The sequence below is a fragment of the Phodopus roborovskii genome, unplaced genomic scaffold (genome assembly GCF_943737965.1).
Source record: "Phodopus roborovskii unplaced genomic scaffold, PHOROB, whole genome shotgun sequence".
Lineage (NCBI taxonomy): Eukaryota > Metazoa > Chordata > Mammalia > Rodentia > Cricetidae > Phodopus > Phodopus roborovskii.
The window spans coordinates 13,250,716-13,266,123 of record NW_026125391.1 but is presented as its reverse complement, the minus strand read 5'-3'; the positions used below and the strand labels follow the sequence as shown (position 1 = coordinate 13,266,123).

At 36.5% G+C, this 15,408-nt stretch overlaps 1 protein-coding gene across 1 annotated transcript in view; it reads right to left on the bottom strand.

Moving 5' to 3' along the window:
* Positions 1-15,408, bottom strand: part of Hdac9 (histone deacetylase 9) — a 757,858-nt gene that overhangs the window by 240,992 nt on the left and 501,458 nt on the right. The window contains exon 13 of the mRNA XM_051175100.1: positions 6,000-6,180. Coding sequence (XP_051031057.1) covers positions 6,000-6,180 — 181 coding nt within the window. The remainder of the gene's footprint in view (positions 1-5,999; positions 6,181-15,408) is intronic.

The window sequence follows — 15,408 nt, the reverse complement described above, 5'->3', positions numbered from 1 at the left end:
ATCTCCTCTTGACAACCATATGGAAATTTTGGTTTACACTTTCTGCTCTGCTGGTTGCCTGCTGTAGTATAAGCCCATGCACCCATCTTTCTCATGAAAACAATTACATCAAATAGTCTTAAAAACCTTTACCTGTACTTTAAGCCTCAGAAGTAAGCTTTTTTCAACACAGACACCACACACACACTCACACACACACTATACATACTACACATACCACTCTTACACTCACTACATACACACACTACACACATACCACTCATACACACACTACACACACACACTATACACACTACACACACCACTCATACAACACTACACATACACACACTATACACATACCACTCACACACACACTACACATACATTACACACATACACACTACAAAAACACACACATAACACACACAAAACACACACGACACATGCACACATATACACAACACACAGTAAACACATATTACACATACACACAACACACATAACACACACAGTCACACACAACACACATGCACACAACATACACACATACTACAATACATAAACAACACATATACACACATAAAACACACTTACACATAACATATACATACACATACTACACACACACACAACACAACACATGCATATATGACACACATACACACAACACACACATATACACACACATCACACATACACATAGACATACACACACTATACACATACAGATACATCCACACACATACATAGACACTACACACACTACACAAACATACATACACACTTACATAAACATACACACACAACACACAACACACACACACACACACACACAAAGTCCTAAAAAACTTGCACTATGTTTTCAGTGGGTTTCAGCTTTTTAAACAGGTTGATGTATTTGAAGCAGAAAGAGCATTGTTGTCTTATTTAGAATTTTATTGCTATGAAGAGACACCATGAGCACAACAACTCTTACAAAGGAAACACTTAATAATGGTGTCTCGCTTACAGTTCCGGGGTTCACTTTATCATAGCAGTGAGCATAGTGGCATGCACCAATATGCCTGCATGCAGACGGTAGCGGCCAGAAGGTAGCATCTAATACCCTGGAACTGCAATTATTGACAAGTGTGAGCCTCCATGCTGGTGCTGGGAACCAAGCTTTCTCCTTTGGCAGAGCATACAAGTCTCTGTCCCTAATGGCTATTTTTGTACACTTCTGCACAACCCGCATTTGCTTACTCACTTCTCCTCCAGTTGTTTGTTGGTTCATGTGTTGACTATACTCAATGTGTTTTTGTCATATTCCAAAGTGCTAGAGTTAGCAAGAACAGGAAAATCACCCCTTCCCTTGTAGGTTCTCCTTTGACTTACAGTCCCAAAATAAACAGTTACTTAGAGATTTTGACAGAAAACAATCCAGTGTGTTATAAGGAACATTACTAGTCTTTTGGGTTTATTTGGGAAAGAATATTTTCTTGAATGATATAACATCTTCATGATCTTTGAAACTTCAGGGATATGCTGGAGTCAGGTGACTGCAAAACAGCTTTCATTCATGTCAAATCAACAAGAAAGTAGGCAGAAAGATGGTGGATTTCACTGTTCTTATACTGAAATATTTGAGCACATTTGTTTCCCACCATTTGTACTCTTCAATAAGCATTGATTTAATTGATATGTAAAATAAGATTGTTTCTAATCAAAATAAAAAAGATCATTGTTAGCAAAAATATCACTTTCACTACATTTACAAATATCAGTTCAGTTTCATCACAATGATTCTATTTCAAATTCAACTCCAACTAAAATGGTAGTGGTATAAAGAAATAGTGTATTAGCATGGATTAGGTCATATAACCTATAACAAAAGGAAGAGGACTGTCAGGCATGCTGAGTGGCATGGGAGAAAGGACAATCTAATACATTATGAAGGCTTTGTTTCAATGAATACATTCAGTGTAAATGCACAGCTATTATCCTCTAGTGGATGTACTCTGTGAGCCATGGCTAAACCCAACCTTTAGCTGAATAGAAGACATGATTTTAGCACAGAAAATGAATATGTTTCTTTTCCCAAAGTTATCTGAACCTCAAATAATAATAAACACCATTCTCAGTCATTAATTAAAGTGGGAACGCTCCTGGAATTTTAATAATACTGCCTGTTTACAAACATGACATAAACTTCATTGGAGATTGAAGCAGCCTGGCTTTACCAAACATACTTCACACAGTGAAGTAGCTCATACCCTCCCTGTTTGTCCCAAAGTTGGCTTGACTTAGGCTCTCTGTAGGTCACTGACTATGGCTGCTGTTGGACTCTGTGACTGAGTCCATTTGGTTCCCACAGAAAGTAGTTGAGAGTTTACCTTAGCAACTGACTACATGAAGACAATTTCTCCATGGAATGCTTTTTCTCTTTATTTTTTTTTGTGGTTTTGTTTTGTTTTTACTTTGTAGAAAGGAGGCTATGAGTCAGTTAGCCTGTACAATTAAATATTTATAATAAAAATCTGAATGGTAATCCTTAAAAATTATGTGAGTTCCAGCTCAGGGGCTTCTTGGCCCTGTGACTGAAGTGAATGGTGTCTTCAGAAACTTATTTTCCAATTTCAAGGTACCAGAAGGTGCCTTGTACTCACAGGTAAGTATAGTCTTTATCTGGCAAAAAAACAAAAACAAACAAAGAGAAAAACACCACATATACAACAACAACAACCAAACGTATATTTGTAATGGATGGAGACTATTACAGAACACCATAAGCAATCAAAATGTAGAATTGTGGAGCCCATTCCCTGAGGATTCATCAAAAATACAACTTCCAAACATAAGGCTTAGGGCACATTGCAGAAAAGGGTCCAGAAAGAAACTAAGATCTAGGGAAATGAGGACTTTGTTGTGAGATGGTTTCTCCTGGGAATATCAGAGGCTATACACAGAAAGTCTCACCAAGATGATTACCTAAACACTAGCTGAATGAAGACAATAGCAATAGACATCCTGACATGGATGGCGGAGATTCCAGGAAGCCTCAAGAACTACAGGCAACTAAGGGATCCTGAGAGTGGGAGAAATAGTCTTTGACCCCCAACTCCTGGAAGAGCACACCAATTGACTATGCAATACCAAATGGTCACCCCTGAAAACATACATATAAGTAATGTTATATAGATCATAAGGTTGTATTTATGTAAGTAGAAATATATACACATACATATATTTATACACCCATCTGTGAATGTATCACAAAATGATCATTATGTTTATATATACATTTATCTCTGTTTATGTGCATATACATGTATATATGTATATGAGTATTTCCTCAGGATCAGGGAAGACGTTATTACACAAAATGCTTATTTTAAATAGCTTTTCGAAAAGCATTATTTTTCCATAATAAGAATTTAAGTTTGAAGACTCAACATCTTTTAATTTGAAAGACAATAACTAGGCTCTTTTCTACTCAAGAACACATAATGTGCTACCCATCTTTCTTGAGCAGAACAATAGTTACTACTTTTCAGTGTATACAACTTGAACTACTGAATCCACAATTGTGTACTCTGCAAATATTGTTATTGACTTAACTGAAGATAATTGCCAAGTAAACATAAATCTCTATGTTTTATAAAAGAGAAACTTGTATAATCTTTCAATTTGATAAGAAATTGTTTCATAAGATCCATTAAATATGAAAGGGTCATGAATTTATTCCATATTAATTTTTATATTATGTACTCTGATAAATATTAGCTTAGTGACATGCTGAGAAAGAAATCAGTAATCTGAAGAGGTTGAGTCTTTAGTTTGCATGGCTATGTTTTAGCTATATATACACATATTATCATGTGTGCAGTCCCATTTTCATCTGGACTTTTCTAGAAGTTATACAATAAGACCATTTGGATATCTTGTTTTCTCAAACTTAAAGGACTTTTCTAAGATTCAAAGATCCTCCTTCATTGAAGATCATGTGAAATTAGAGGAAAATATGCCTGTTAGGAAAGGACCACTCCTCTAAGTCAAGGACAGAAGCAACAGCAACCAACAATATGCATACCAACACTGACATGAAATGAGTAGTTAAGCACACATTTTAGTCAAGGAGATTTATTTAGTCAGTGGCATTGCATTGGTACAGTATCATTATATAGGTCATTAAGGATAAATGCAAGCCACTTGCACAAAGGACACAATTACTAAGACTACTGCTTTTACTAAATTAAAGAAGTATTTCAGGCCTGGAGATATGACTTCGTGCTAAAGAAAACTCCTTGCTCTTACTGAGAACCTGGATTTTGTTCTCAGTAACCACATGACAGTTAATAACTCCAGTTCCAGGAGGATTTGAATCTCTTCTGTGGCCTCTGCAGGCAAAAGGCATGCATATGGTACACACACACACACACACACACACACACGCGCGCGCGCACACGCACGCGCACACACACACACCGTCCACACAATGCACACACAAGTTTACATGCACAAACACACACATACACACAATACAAATACAAATACACACACACATAAACACACACACATGCACAAACACACACAAACTCACACATATAAACACATACACATAATACACACACAAACACACACATAAGCATAGACACACACATAAACACATATACAAACACATATGAACATACACACATAGGGCATACAACCCTAATACACATAAAATAAAAACAAATAAGTATAGGAAAAAGTATTACTCTATATAAGGCATCCTGGTTTTGAGCAAAATTTTGCCAAACCTGAGGATAGCACAGGCATGATTGATCCCAAAGGATCGCTGACACCAAACTGCAGGTGCAGGCTTTGTGGGATCTCTAGGCAGATTTTTCAGTGCTGCAGGAAGTAGCAAATCTAATCAGTGGCTGAAATGGAAATATGCCCAAACTGCAACTACTAGTGTGGGATGCTACTAACTTTTGGCATAATTCACTATCAAATTATCTCCTATATATACTATGTACACCCTTGAAAGATGTCTGCCACCAATTAATTCACCTTACAAATCCATTAAGTGATTTTTTTAAAGTGAAAATTGATAAATCATATCAAGAACATGATTTCTGGGAAAGGCATTTTAGCCTTTTCAAGTTCCAAAGTTTGCGTGAAATCACAGATGCCCCCAAACCAAGCTCTGAATGCTGAAAACCAATTTAAAAAGCAATCAGACAATCAGACAGCCATTTAGAGCCATGAAGGAACATTATACATATAAACTCCCCCTTGCTATATCCATGCCATGGCTCTCTTAGGACTTTAATATCTTTCACTTGCTCAGCCATAGTGGGGAAGCAAAGGTCTGGCACACACCCCATTTTTGGCTTGTGTTTCAGACCTGACCTTGCTCTGGACTCACAATTACATTCTTGTTTTGTCTGTAACCAGGCTTTTATATATTAAACACAGCTGAAGGCAAAGAAGATGTTGATCAGAAAGCCCACCCAGAGACACCATAGTGAATGAACAGGCAACTAACATATGCAGATTCAAGCAAGGCTTGCCTTGGTACCCTTGACTCCCATGAGCCATTTGTGTGGGAAGTCGGGGGGAAAAAAAAAAAGAAAGAAAGAAAGCACTGAAGCAAAATAACAAGAAACCAATGAGAGAAAGATACACTTTGGAGCCAAATGAGGAAGCCAAGCATCATAAATCTCCTTGTGGCCAATCTTGGAAAGGTAAGAGTCTGAAGAGCATTGCTGAAGAATGTGGTGGGGAGGGTTATTTCCAGGGAGATCCATGCACCTGTTGATGAATTTTCCAGACCCTCGAATGATAACAATTTATGAGGCTATTAATACTAAGCCCAAGATTTATCAGATGTGCTGTTTGTCTTGTGGCCAACATAACCTCATAAAATTTGGGTTGCATAGAGTTAAAATGGAGCATTCTGCTATTGGAGTTATTCAGAGCATTTAAATCGGCTAATCCTACAAGAACTACACATTTCTCCTGCCTATTAAATGGTCTTCAGGGATCCCTACCAGTGGTAGAGGCAGGCTGGTGGGGACAGTCTGCTGTTGGGTGAGGTGACATGGAGACTGTAGGGGATGAATGGGTCCTGGAAATCAGTCCATGACTCTCTAATCCATCGATGGACACCGCAGCTAGCCGAGCCTGGTGCACTGAAATGCCTCGTGTGTGTGAGGGCTCCAGCAAGGGTGGCTGCCAAGGAAAGGGCAAAAGAAAAAGAAATGTGAGTTCATTATTGAGGAAGACACTAAGAGCAACATGTCAACAAATTATGGTCAGGGATAGAAGCAGTGTAAGGGAAAAGGAACAGAAAACAACAGCAACAACAACAAAATAGAGAGAAGGGGAAAATCAAGATCTAGTTAATATCAATACATGCATTCAACAGATGTTTGCACACTGACAGTCATCCTGCTTCCTAGCTAAGAAGAAAGTGACAACAGGGTGAACCCATTCAAACTGCCAGTTTAAACTGATCTTTCCTTCTTTAACACCCAGGTTTTGAACTCATCCCTAGAAGGGACTCATAAAAGTAACAACTATTCAGCTGCTATTAAACTGCTTAGGAGGCTTGATTCTGAACATTCTGCCCTAAATTTACTTCACTGGTATTATGAATTTTTGAATTTCTGAAATTACTAGTTAACTATGTTTTGACACCTTCCAGTTTTCATACAATGGTGTAGGACATTTTGTCATAGTCTGAAGAGAATATCAATGCTATAAAATTCTGAGTGTCTTTTAAAGATTCTTGGTTGTATCCTTGGTGATTTAATATTATTTTTTGTACTCATCAACTTATTCAGTCAGCAAACCAACTTTTAGAAGCTTTGGGATATGTCATTAATTCATCTTGGACCCTGTGTCCAAGAAATTCAGTCTGTAAAGCACAAACAGTAGACAGTCTGTAAAATATAGACAGACAGTCTGTAAATTACAGACAGTAGACAGTCTATAAAACACAGACAGACAATGGTCTTTGAAACACAGAGAGACAGTAGACAGTATGTGAAATACAGACAGTGGAAAGACAAGACAGTAAAGCCAGCAGATATTCCTCATCAAAAGTGCAGTGACCACTCCATGTCACCAGGGGCAAGAATTCATAAGTTTTCTGCTATTTTTAGATGTATCTTTCCAAACAGACATGGAAAATAGGTAACAATGGCATAAACTTTCAAATTTAACTACTCATGTTTAAGAAAAAGTAACCAAACTTTAATGAAATTTTAAAACTTGTTTTAAAGTAAGTTGTATAAATTTGAAAATGTGCAAAATCTTCTGCTTTGGTTTCTTGCTTTAGGATATGACACAAATGCCACTCTTCTCTGAGAATGTCGGCCTTTACCTTCCTGTTGGTTTAGATGTCTCTTACACCCAATGGAAGTCAGCATATCATGTTCCTCTTGGGTTTCCAGCATGAGACTTGGCAAATCCTAACTGCAATATCATTCACTGGGAAAGTTCACAACAGTTGTGTTCTGTACACAGTGTGAACTTTGTATATTGTAATTGTGACTTTGTATATAATATGAATTATTGATACTGACAAATATATAAGCTATAGTGATGAATAATTATCTGTTTACAGTTACAAATGCATGTGAAGATGTCTTGATTTAGCAAAATTTAAATATACTATAAAACTAACTTTCATATAGGTTGTTGTTAAGTCTGAGGCAAGAAGCTCAGTTGATGGAGCACTTGCTTACCGTGACAGCTCTAGGTTCAAATCCCAGACTGCATAAAAATAGTATGGTGATGCCAGAACTCAGGAACTAAAAGCAGGAAAGTTTCTGGAGTTCACGGTCATCCTTGGCTACATAACAAGTTCAAGGTCAGTCTGAGATACATGACAGAACGTTCGGTCATAGTTAATGTGTGAAACCTTACTTCTATTTTGTACTCTAGAAAAATCAATCCATCATGAGATGGATGGCATCTGCAGTATATTCTGTTCTTGGCTGGGATGGCATGTTCCATGGCAAAGTTCTAACTGTAGTAGTTTTCACACCTTTACAAGAGTCTAACCCATCAGTTTTCTTATGTCGCTATATCAATGACCCGATGCTACAGCTGTGAGAACATAGAATATCCCCTCCTAGAACTTTAAATTCTGGGGAAGACCAAGTCATAATTCGACTTCAAAGATGTTCCAACTGGGATCTAAAGTGCACAGGTAAATACTGATCTGAGTGTTTACAGTGTTCCTCTCCTCATGTCTATTTAAGCCACACCTAAATCAATGTGAATGGATCCATAATGTCATCCTGTGCCATCTAGCCTTAGTCCTTCCCGAAGGAATTCTCTCTCAAGCCTGCTGTAAGGTAAGCGGAGACAAGAAAAACTGCTGATATAAAATTAAACCCAAAGACCCTTCTCAGTCTGTCTTTCTGTCGTCTTTGATGGGAGGATATTTTCAGATATAACCATCTTTTTCTTTTAGGATGTAACTGAAAGAGTGTCTGTTCTGTGCACACAGTTATCATATCCAGGGCTGCTTGGCAATGTTTATTAGTACTATAATTTAGCTGGGTTTTTCTTCCAAAAATATTATAATGAATTTTATACTTCTATGGGATTCATATATTCTCATTGGTATCATATGAGCCTTTTTATCTAATTAAGAAACTAAAGTTGAAGATTTTTGTGGGTTCCTAAAAGTTACATGAGTTCTGGCACCATGTCCATTACATCTGATGAATCTGCTGCTTCTGATATTCATGTTTCTGCCTGTCTATAACACATTGTTACACATGACTATGAGACTCCACACATCCTTAACATACTTCAGCCTTTACACAGAGCAGTTTTGAACAGTCCCATTAAAGGCTACATCTATTTCTGTTAACGTCTCTTCACACTTGGACTTTCTCTTTCCTCCTGACTGTCAGTTTTCTATGTATTCAAGTTAACAGTGTACAGTCACTATTTCTTGACACTCAGGATTGACACCTGGCATTTTGCTACTGTGTTAAGCTATATAACATAACATACATATTTTTAGTACTGTATGTGGAAAAACAAGGAGCTTTGCCATTGTTAGGAGTAGAAGCTGATAAAGTTTCAGGAACTTTTGTCTTAAGGAAGCAACATTTGAGTTAAAATGTGAAGGATAAGTATAAAAAATGGGGGAAGCTCTGTGAAGAGCTCATGAATGCATATGTGAGCATGTACATATGTGTGCTGGTGTGTGTGTGTTTGTGTGTTTGGGTGTACTAATGTGTGTGATTCATTCTATATACTACCACAAGATTCGAAAATGGACACAAGGTACAACCCTTCTGTTGATTTATTTTCTGCTGCATTTTATCTTCTGGGTTTTCTAAACACTAAAATGTTATTGTATATTACCAATACACAATGAGTAATTTGGAAGTAAAAGGTCAAGTTTTTATTTAAATATCATAACCTCATTTCAGATGATAGGGGAATTGCTACTATACTGCCTCTATGTGGACAAAACTACCATCATCTTTTTTTTTTTTTAACATAGTGTGCATTTATGCTTTCTGTGAGCTTCAGAGAAACTTGAAGTAAAACTTTAAAAATTCCATTGTTTACTAACTTATAACTAGCAACTGCCAACTTGCCCAGTGTCTACCATTATGAATATGCAGTGCAGTTAAGAAGCAGACAACTTGCTTGATAATAGTTCTTTATAAGTTGTGTTCCTTAACATCTGATATTTACTCAGAAGCTCTTCTGTGTTGTTTTAGTAGCAAAATGAACTAGCTATCACTTCTGAATTTGCAGACTATCACCTTTGAAATTTCAGCTTCTTGGTTTTAGCAAGGTCCACAAAAACATGAACTTTGCCTGTTATTAATTTGCCCTGGCAATGTTTCATTTCAATACCCAGTACATATTAATACATTGACTAATTAATAAAAAATGAAGTACATAGCCATCTCATAATAACAACAGAATAAAACAAGAACAAATGTGATAAACAGTTATAAAGTCTAATACATCCTAGGGATATCTGAAAAATTTGCGAGCAGTAGAATTCAGGCCTAAAAGTTTTCAATTATTGGAGAAAGACATACATATCCCAGTTAATTCAGGACTCTTTTTAAATGGTACTTTTACGTGCTTTCCAAGTTTTCTACTGATCACATTTATTCTGTTTTTAATTAATAAAAATGTTTGGTGTTTGTTCTTTCAGGTGTTTCATTAAGGCAGATCTATCACCCTTGAACCAACAACTAAACACAGTCAGCTATATTCAAATAGGACTGTAAGAGGAGAAACCATTGTCTGCTTTAAGAAATCACCAACCAATATCAAGTTCTTTTCCAATGGATCATGGCTCCTAATGTACAGGCGGGGCTGTGACAATACAGGAAGCAATCAATTATTACAGTATTGTCTTCTGTGATAGCTCACATCTTTTGGTAGAAAACAGTACTATAAACTTTTCCTGATGGCTAAAAATAGCTGAAGTTTTTAGTGTACTTTTAAGATTTTAAAATAATGAAAGAGAATTTTATTTGTCATTTTAAATCGCAGTTCTGAGTATGAAAGGACGTACTCCTTTTTTTTTTTATCCTCAGAAAATTAAATGTCAAATGGTTCAGAATCTATAGATGTTGAAAACTGCACATGTAGCCAAATTGGTATTTCATTAATTAGCATGAGTCATGCTTAAATATCATGCTCCGCCAAGAGCCCTTTTGAGGAAAAAATAAAAAATAACTTATAAATAGGCTGAACAAAGTCTATTGATTTTTTTAAGGCTATTGGATTAGTTATGCATGATACATTTCTCTCTATAGCGTGTAGGGTGTATAGGATCATCACTTACTGACCCCCACTGATAGAAACTCTTTTTACTTTCAAGGAAGTTATCACGTATCCATTTCATAAAGTTCTTCATAGACTCAGGAGCACTGGCTTTTCTGTGCCGAAACATGTGTCTCATCGGAGCTCTTAGTGGGGGAAAAAGCAGTGTCTACACAGCTAAGCCATGTATTTATCTGACTGTAGCTTGATAGCAGGTCCTGTGTGCTAATATGGTTGTGTAGGGTAGGAAGAATCCATGTCTCTGTATCTGTGTCAGTGTCTTTTATTTGGCGATGCTGTTCTCCTTGTTCATTGCTACTTGGAGAAAACCTGTTGTATGGCTTCAGGATTTTCAGTCTCATCTCATTGCTTGCATCGTTTGTCATCACATGAGTGGTCACTTATGGCATTTACCAATGTTATTAGCTTTAGATACACCAAATAATAAAATTTATAATGTTTAACCTTTGGGGCAATCAGAGTTATATGAACTTATTTCATAAAAAAAAGAAATAAACCTTAAAAAGAAAAGTAATTGAAAAAGAGAAGAGATCCTGGGAATAATTGGGGCAGGCAGGGATTGGGGTGGAGGGTCTTCCTGGGTTTCCACTTTAAATTCTATTTCTAAAGTTATTTTGTAGAACACCTCCTTCTATTTTTAGTGTTAGGTAAATTAACTTTCCTTTTAGGCTGACAGTTTTTTGAACTTCAGAAATATTGCTATTATAACAAAATTAAAGAAGTCAGGAGCACCATAAAGGAAGCCAACAGCCTCAGACATTGGAGGAACTTAAGCAGTAGGCCTGAACTTCAGGCCCAGAGCAGCATCATCAGAGGGAGGTTCAAGCATCAGGCCCTGAGCAGTGTCAAGGGGGCCATGAGCCTCAGAACTGGGAGCAGTGGTAAAAGGAAGCCCGAGCCTTAGGTCCAGAAGCAAGGAGTGATCACTGGGTGAAACAACAGCAACAGTTTCCAGCAGTAGCTTCCAGAAACTATCGCAAAAAGTTCCTTTGGGAAAGAGCACCTGTGTCCCAGCCAGCATCCACTGCCATTTCTTGGTTGGAGATATCTCCATACTGTGTCGACCACTTGACTGTCAGCCTCTCCTATACTTCCAACTAGAGCTGTACCTGCAACTCAAGGAATGACCACCTGAGCATTGTCCCCACTTCCACCAGGAGGAGCGTTCACTGGTAGCTCTGCTCTACTTGTGCCTGAAGGAGTGGTCAGGGGAGCTACAGCCCCCAACTATGTCAACTGGAGAAAAAGAGAACCCCTGTAGCACAAGCCCCACCTATACCAATTAGAGGAAGAGATGTGTAGACAACAAGATAAGAACACACTCAACAATATAAGGAGCAAAAAGGCCCCACTAGAAACTAGTGATGCTACAACTGCAACTCCTGAACACCCCAGCACAGATGAAGTAGAAGAAAACGACCTAAAAATAACTTTATGAGGGTGATTGAGGCCCTTAAAGAGAAAATGAAAAATTCCCTTAAAGAAATGGAGGAAAAGACAAATAAAAAAATTGGAAGTTATCAACAAATCCCTTAAAGAAACCAACAAAAAGCAATCAAACAAGTGAAGGAAATGATTCAAAACATGAAGTCTGAAATGGAGGCAATAAAAGAAACTCAAACCAAGGGAATTCTGGAAATGGAAAATCTGGGTAAATGATCAGGAACCACAAATGCAAGCATAAACAACAGAATACAAGAGATGAAAGAGAGAATTTCAGGCATTGAAGATTCAATAGAGAAAATAGATTAATCCAGCAAAGAAAAATTTAAATCCAACAAATCCTTAACACAAAACATGCAAGAAATATGGGACACCATGAAAAGACCAACCCTAAGAATAATAGGGATATAAGAAGTCCAACTCAAAGGCACAGAAAATATATTTAACAAAGTCATAGAAAACTTTCCCAACCTAAAGAAGGACATACCTATGAAAATGCATGAGACTTATAAAATAGACTGGACCAAAGAAAAAGTCTCTTTGCCACCTAATAATAAAAGCAATAAATACATAGAACAAAAAAAATATTAAGCTCACAAAGGAGAAAGGCCAGCTAACATATAAAGTCCTACTTATTAGAATTTTATGTGACTTCTCAATGGAAACAATGAAATACAGAAGGTTCTATTTAGATGTTATTCAGAAACTAAGAGATCACAGGTGCCAGCCCAGACTATTTTACCTAACAATGCTTTCAATAAATATAGATGGAGAAAACAAGATATTCCATGATAAAACTCAATTTAAAAAATAACTATCACAACCCCAGCACTACAGAAAGTACTGGAAGGAAAATGCCAGCCCAAGGAAATCACCTATATCAACCAGAATACAGGAAATATATGAGCTTAGAGTAGCAAATCCTAAAGAAGGGAACTTAACACACAATGTCATCCCCACCAACAAAAACTAAAATAACAGGAACTAGCAATCACTGGTCATTAATATCTATGAATATAAATGGTCTCAACTCACCTATAATAACACATAAGTTAACAGATTGGATACAAAAAACAGAATCCATCCTTTGGATGCATACAAAAATCACACATTGAACTTATAGACAGATATTACCTCAAAGTAAAAGATTGGGAAAAACTTTTCCAATCAAATGGACATAAGGAACAAGCTTGTATAGCTATCCTTATATCTAATAAAATAGGCTTTAAACTAAAATTAATCAAAAACAACAACAACAACAACAACAAAAAACCTAAAGAAGGACATTTCATATTCATTACATGAAAAATCCAACAAGAGGAAATCTCAATGCTGAACATCTATGCCCCAAACACAGGAGCTCCTACATTTGTTAAAGAAACAATAGTAAAGCATAAATCACGAATCAATCCTCACACACTAATAGTGGGAGCCTTCAACACCCCACTCTCACCACTGAACAGATCTGCCAGACAGAAGCTTAACAGAGAAATAAAAGAACCAACAGATGTTATGACTCAAATGGACTTAACAGACATCTATAGAACTACCCAAACACAAAAGAATATAATTTCTTTTCAGCACCTCAATAGTACTTTCTCAAAAATAGAACACATATTTGGTAACAAAGCAAATCATTCAAAAAATTATAATAAACCCCTGTACCCTATCAGATCACCATAACATAAAGTTAGAATTCAACATCAACTTTAATTTCAGAAAGCCCACAACAACATGGAAATTGAACAATCATCAAATGGACAACCACTTGGTCAGGGAAGGAATAAAGAAAGAAATAAAATACTTCCTAAAAATTAATGAAAATGACCACACAACATACCTAAACTTATGGGACACAATGAAAGCAGTGCTGAAAGGAAAGTTCATAGCACTAAATGCTTACATAAAGAAGCTGGAAAAATCCCACACCAGTGAATTAACAGAAAAACGGAAAGAACTAGAACAAAAAAGAAGGAATAGTTGCCAAGAAATAGTTAAATTGAGGGCTGAAATCAATGAAATAAAAACACAGAAAACAATGCAAAGAATCAATGAGACAAAGAGTTGGTTCTTTGAGAAATTCAACAAAATAGATAAACCTTTACCCAAACTAACCAAAAGACAGAGAGAGAATATCAAAATTACAAAATCAGAAAAAAAGGGATATAACAACAGACACTGAGGAAATCCTGAGAGTCATCAGAAAATACTTCAAAAACCTGTATTCCACAAAATTGGAAAACTTTAAGAAGATAGACAATTTTCTAGATAAGTACCACATACCAAAATTAAATCAAGAACAGATAAATAACTTAAATACACCTATAATCCCTAAGGAAATAGAAACAGTTATCAATAGTCTCCCATCCCCCAAAAGAAAGCCCAGGCCCAGAAGGATTCAGTGTAGAATTCTACCAGATGTTCAAAGAAGATCTAATACCAATACTCCTCAAATTATTCCACACAATAAAAACAGAAGGAACATTGCCAAACTCTTTATATGAGGCTATCAGAACCCTGATACCCAAACCACATAAAGGCATAACTAAGAAAGAGAACTATAGATGACCAATTTCCCTCATGAACATAGATGTAAAAATACTTAATAAAATACTGGCAAATCAGAAAAAGCATCCACCATGACCAAATAGGATTCATTCCAGAGATGCAGGGATGGTTCAACATATGAAAATTCATCAATGTAATTCACCATATAAACAAATTGAAAAAAAAAATACTTGTACAGCAACAATGGAACTCAATATGGTGATTTCTCAGAAAATTTGGAATCAATCTACCTCAAGACACTGTAATAACACTGTTGGGCATATATTAAAGGAGGAGGCACATTCACACCCACAAGGACATTTGCTCAACTATGTTCATAGCAACATTATTTGTAATAGCAATATCTTGGAAACAACCTAAATGTTCATCAATGGAAGAATCGATAAAGAATATATGGTACATTTATACAATGGAGTACTTACTCAGTGTTAAGAAACAATGACATCTTAAAATTCACAGGCAAATGGATAGAACTAGACAAAAATACCATCCTGAGTGAGGTAACCCAAAACCAGAAAGACAAATATAGTATGTACTCATTCATAAGTGAATACCAGATATAAAGCAAAAGATACCCAACCTGCAATCCATGAATCCAGAGAA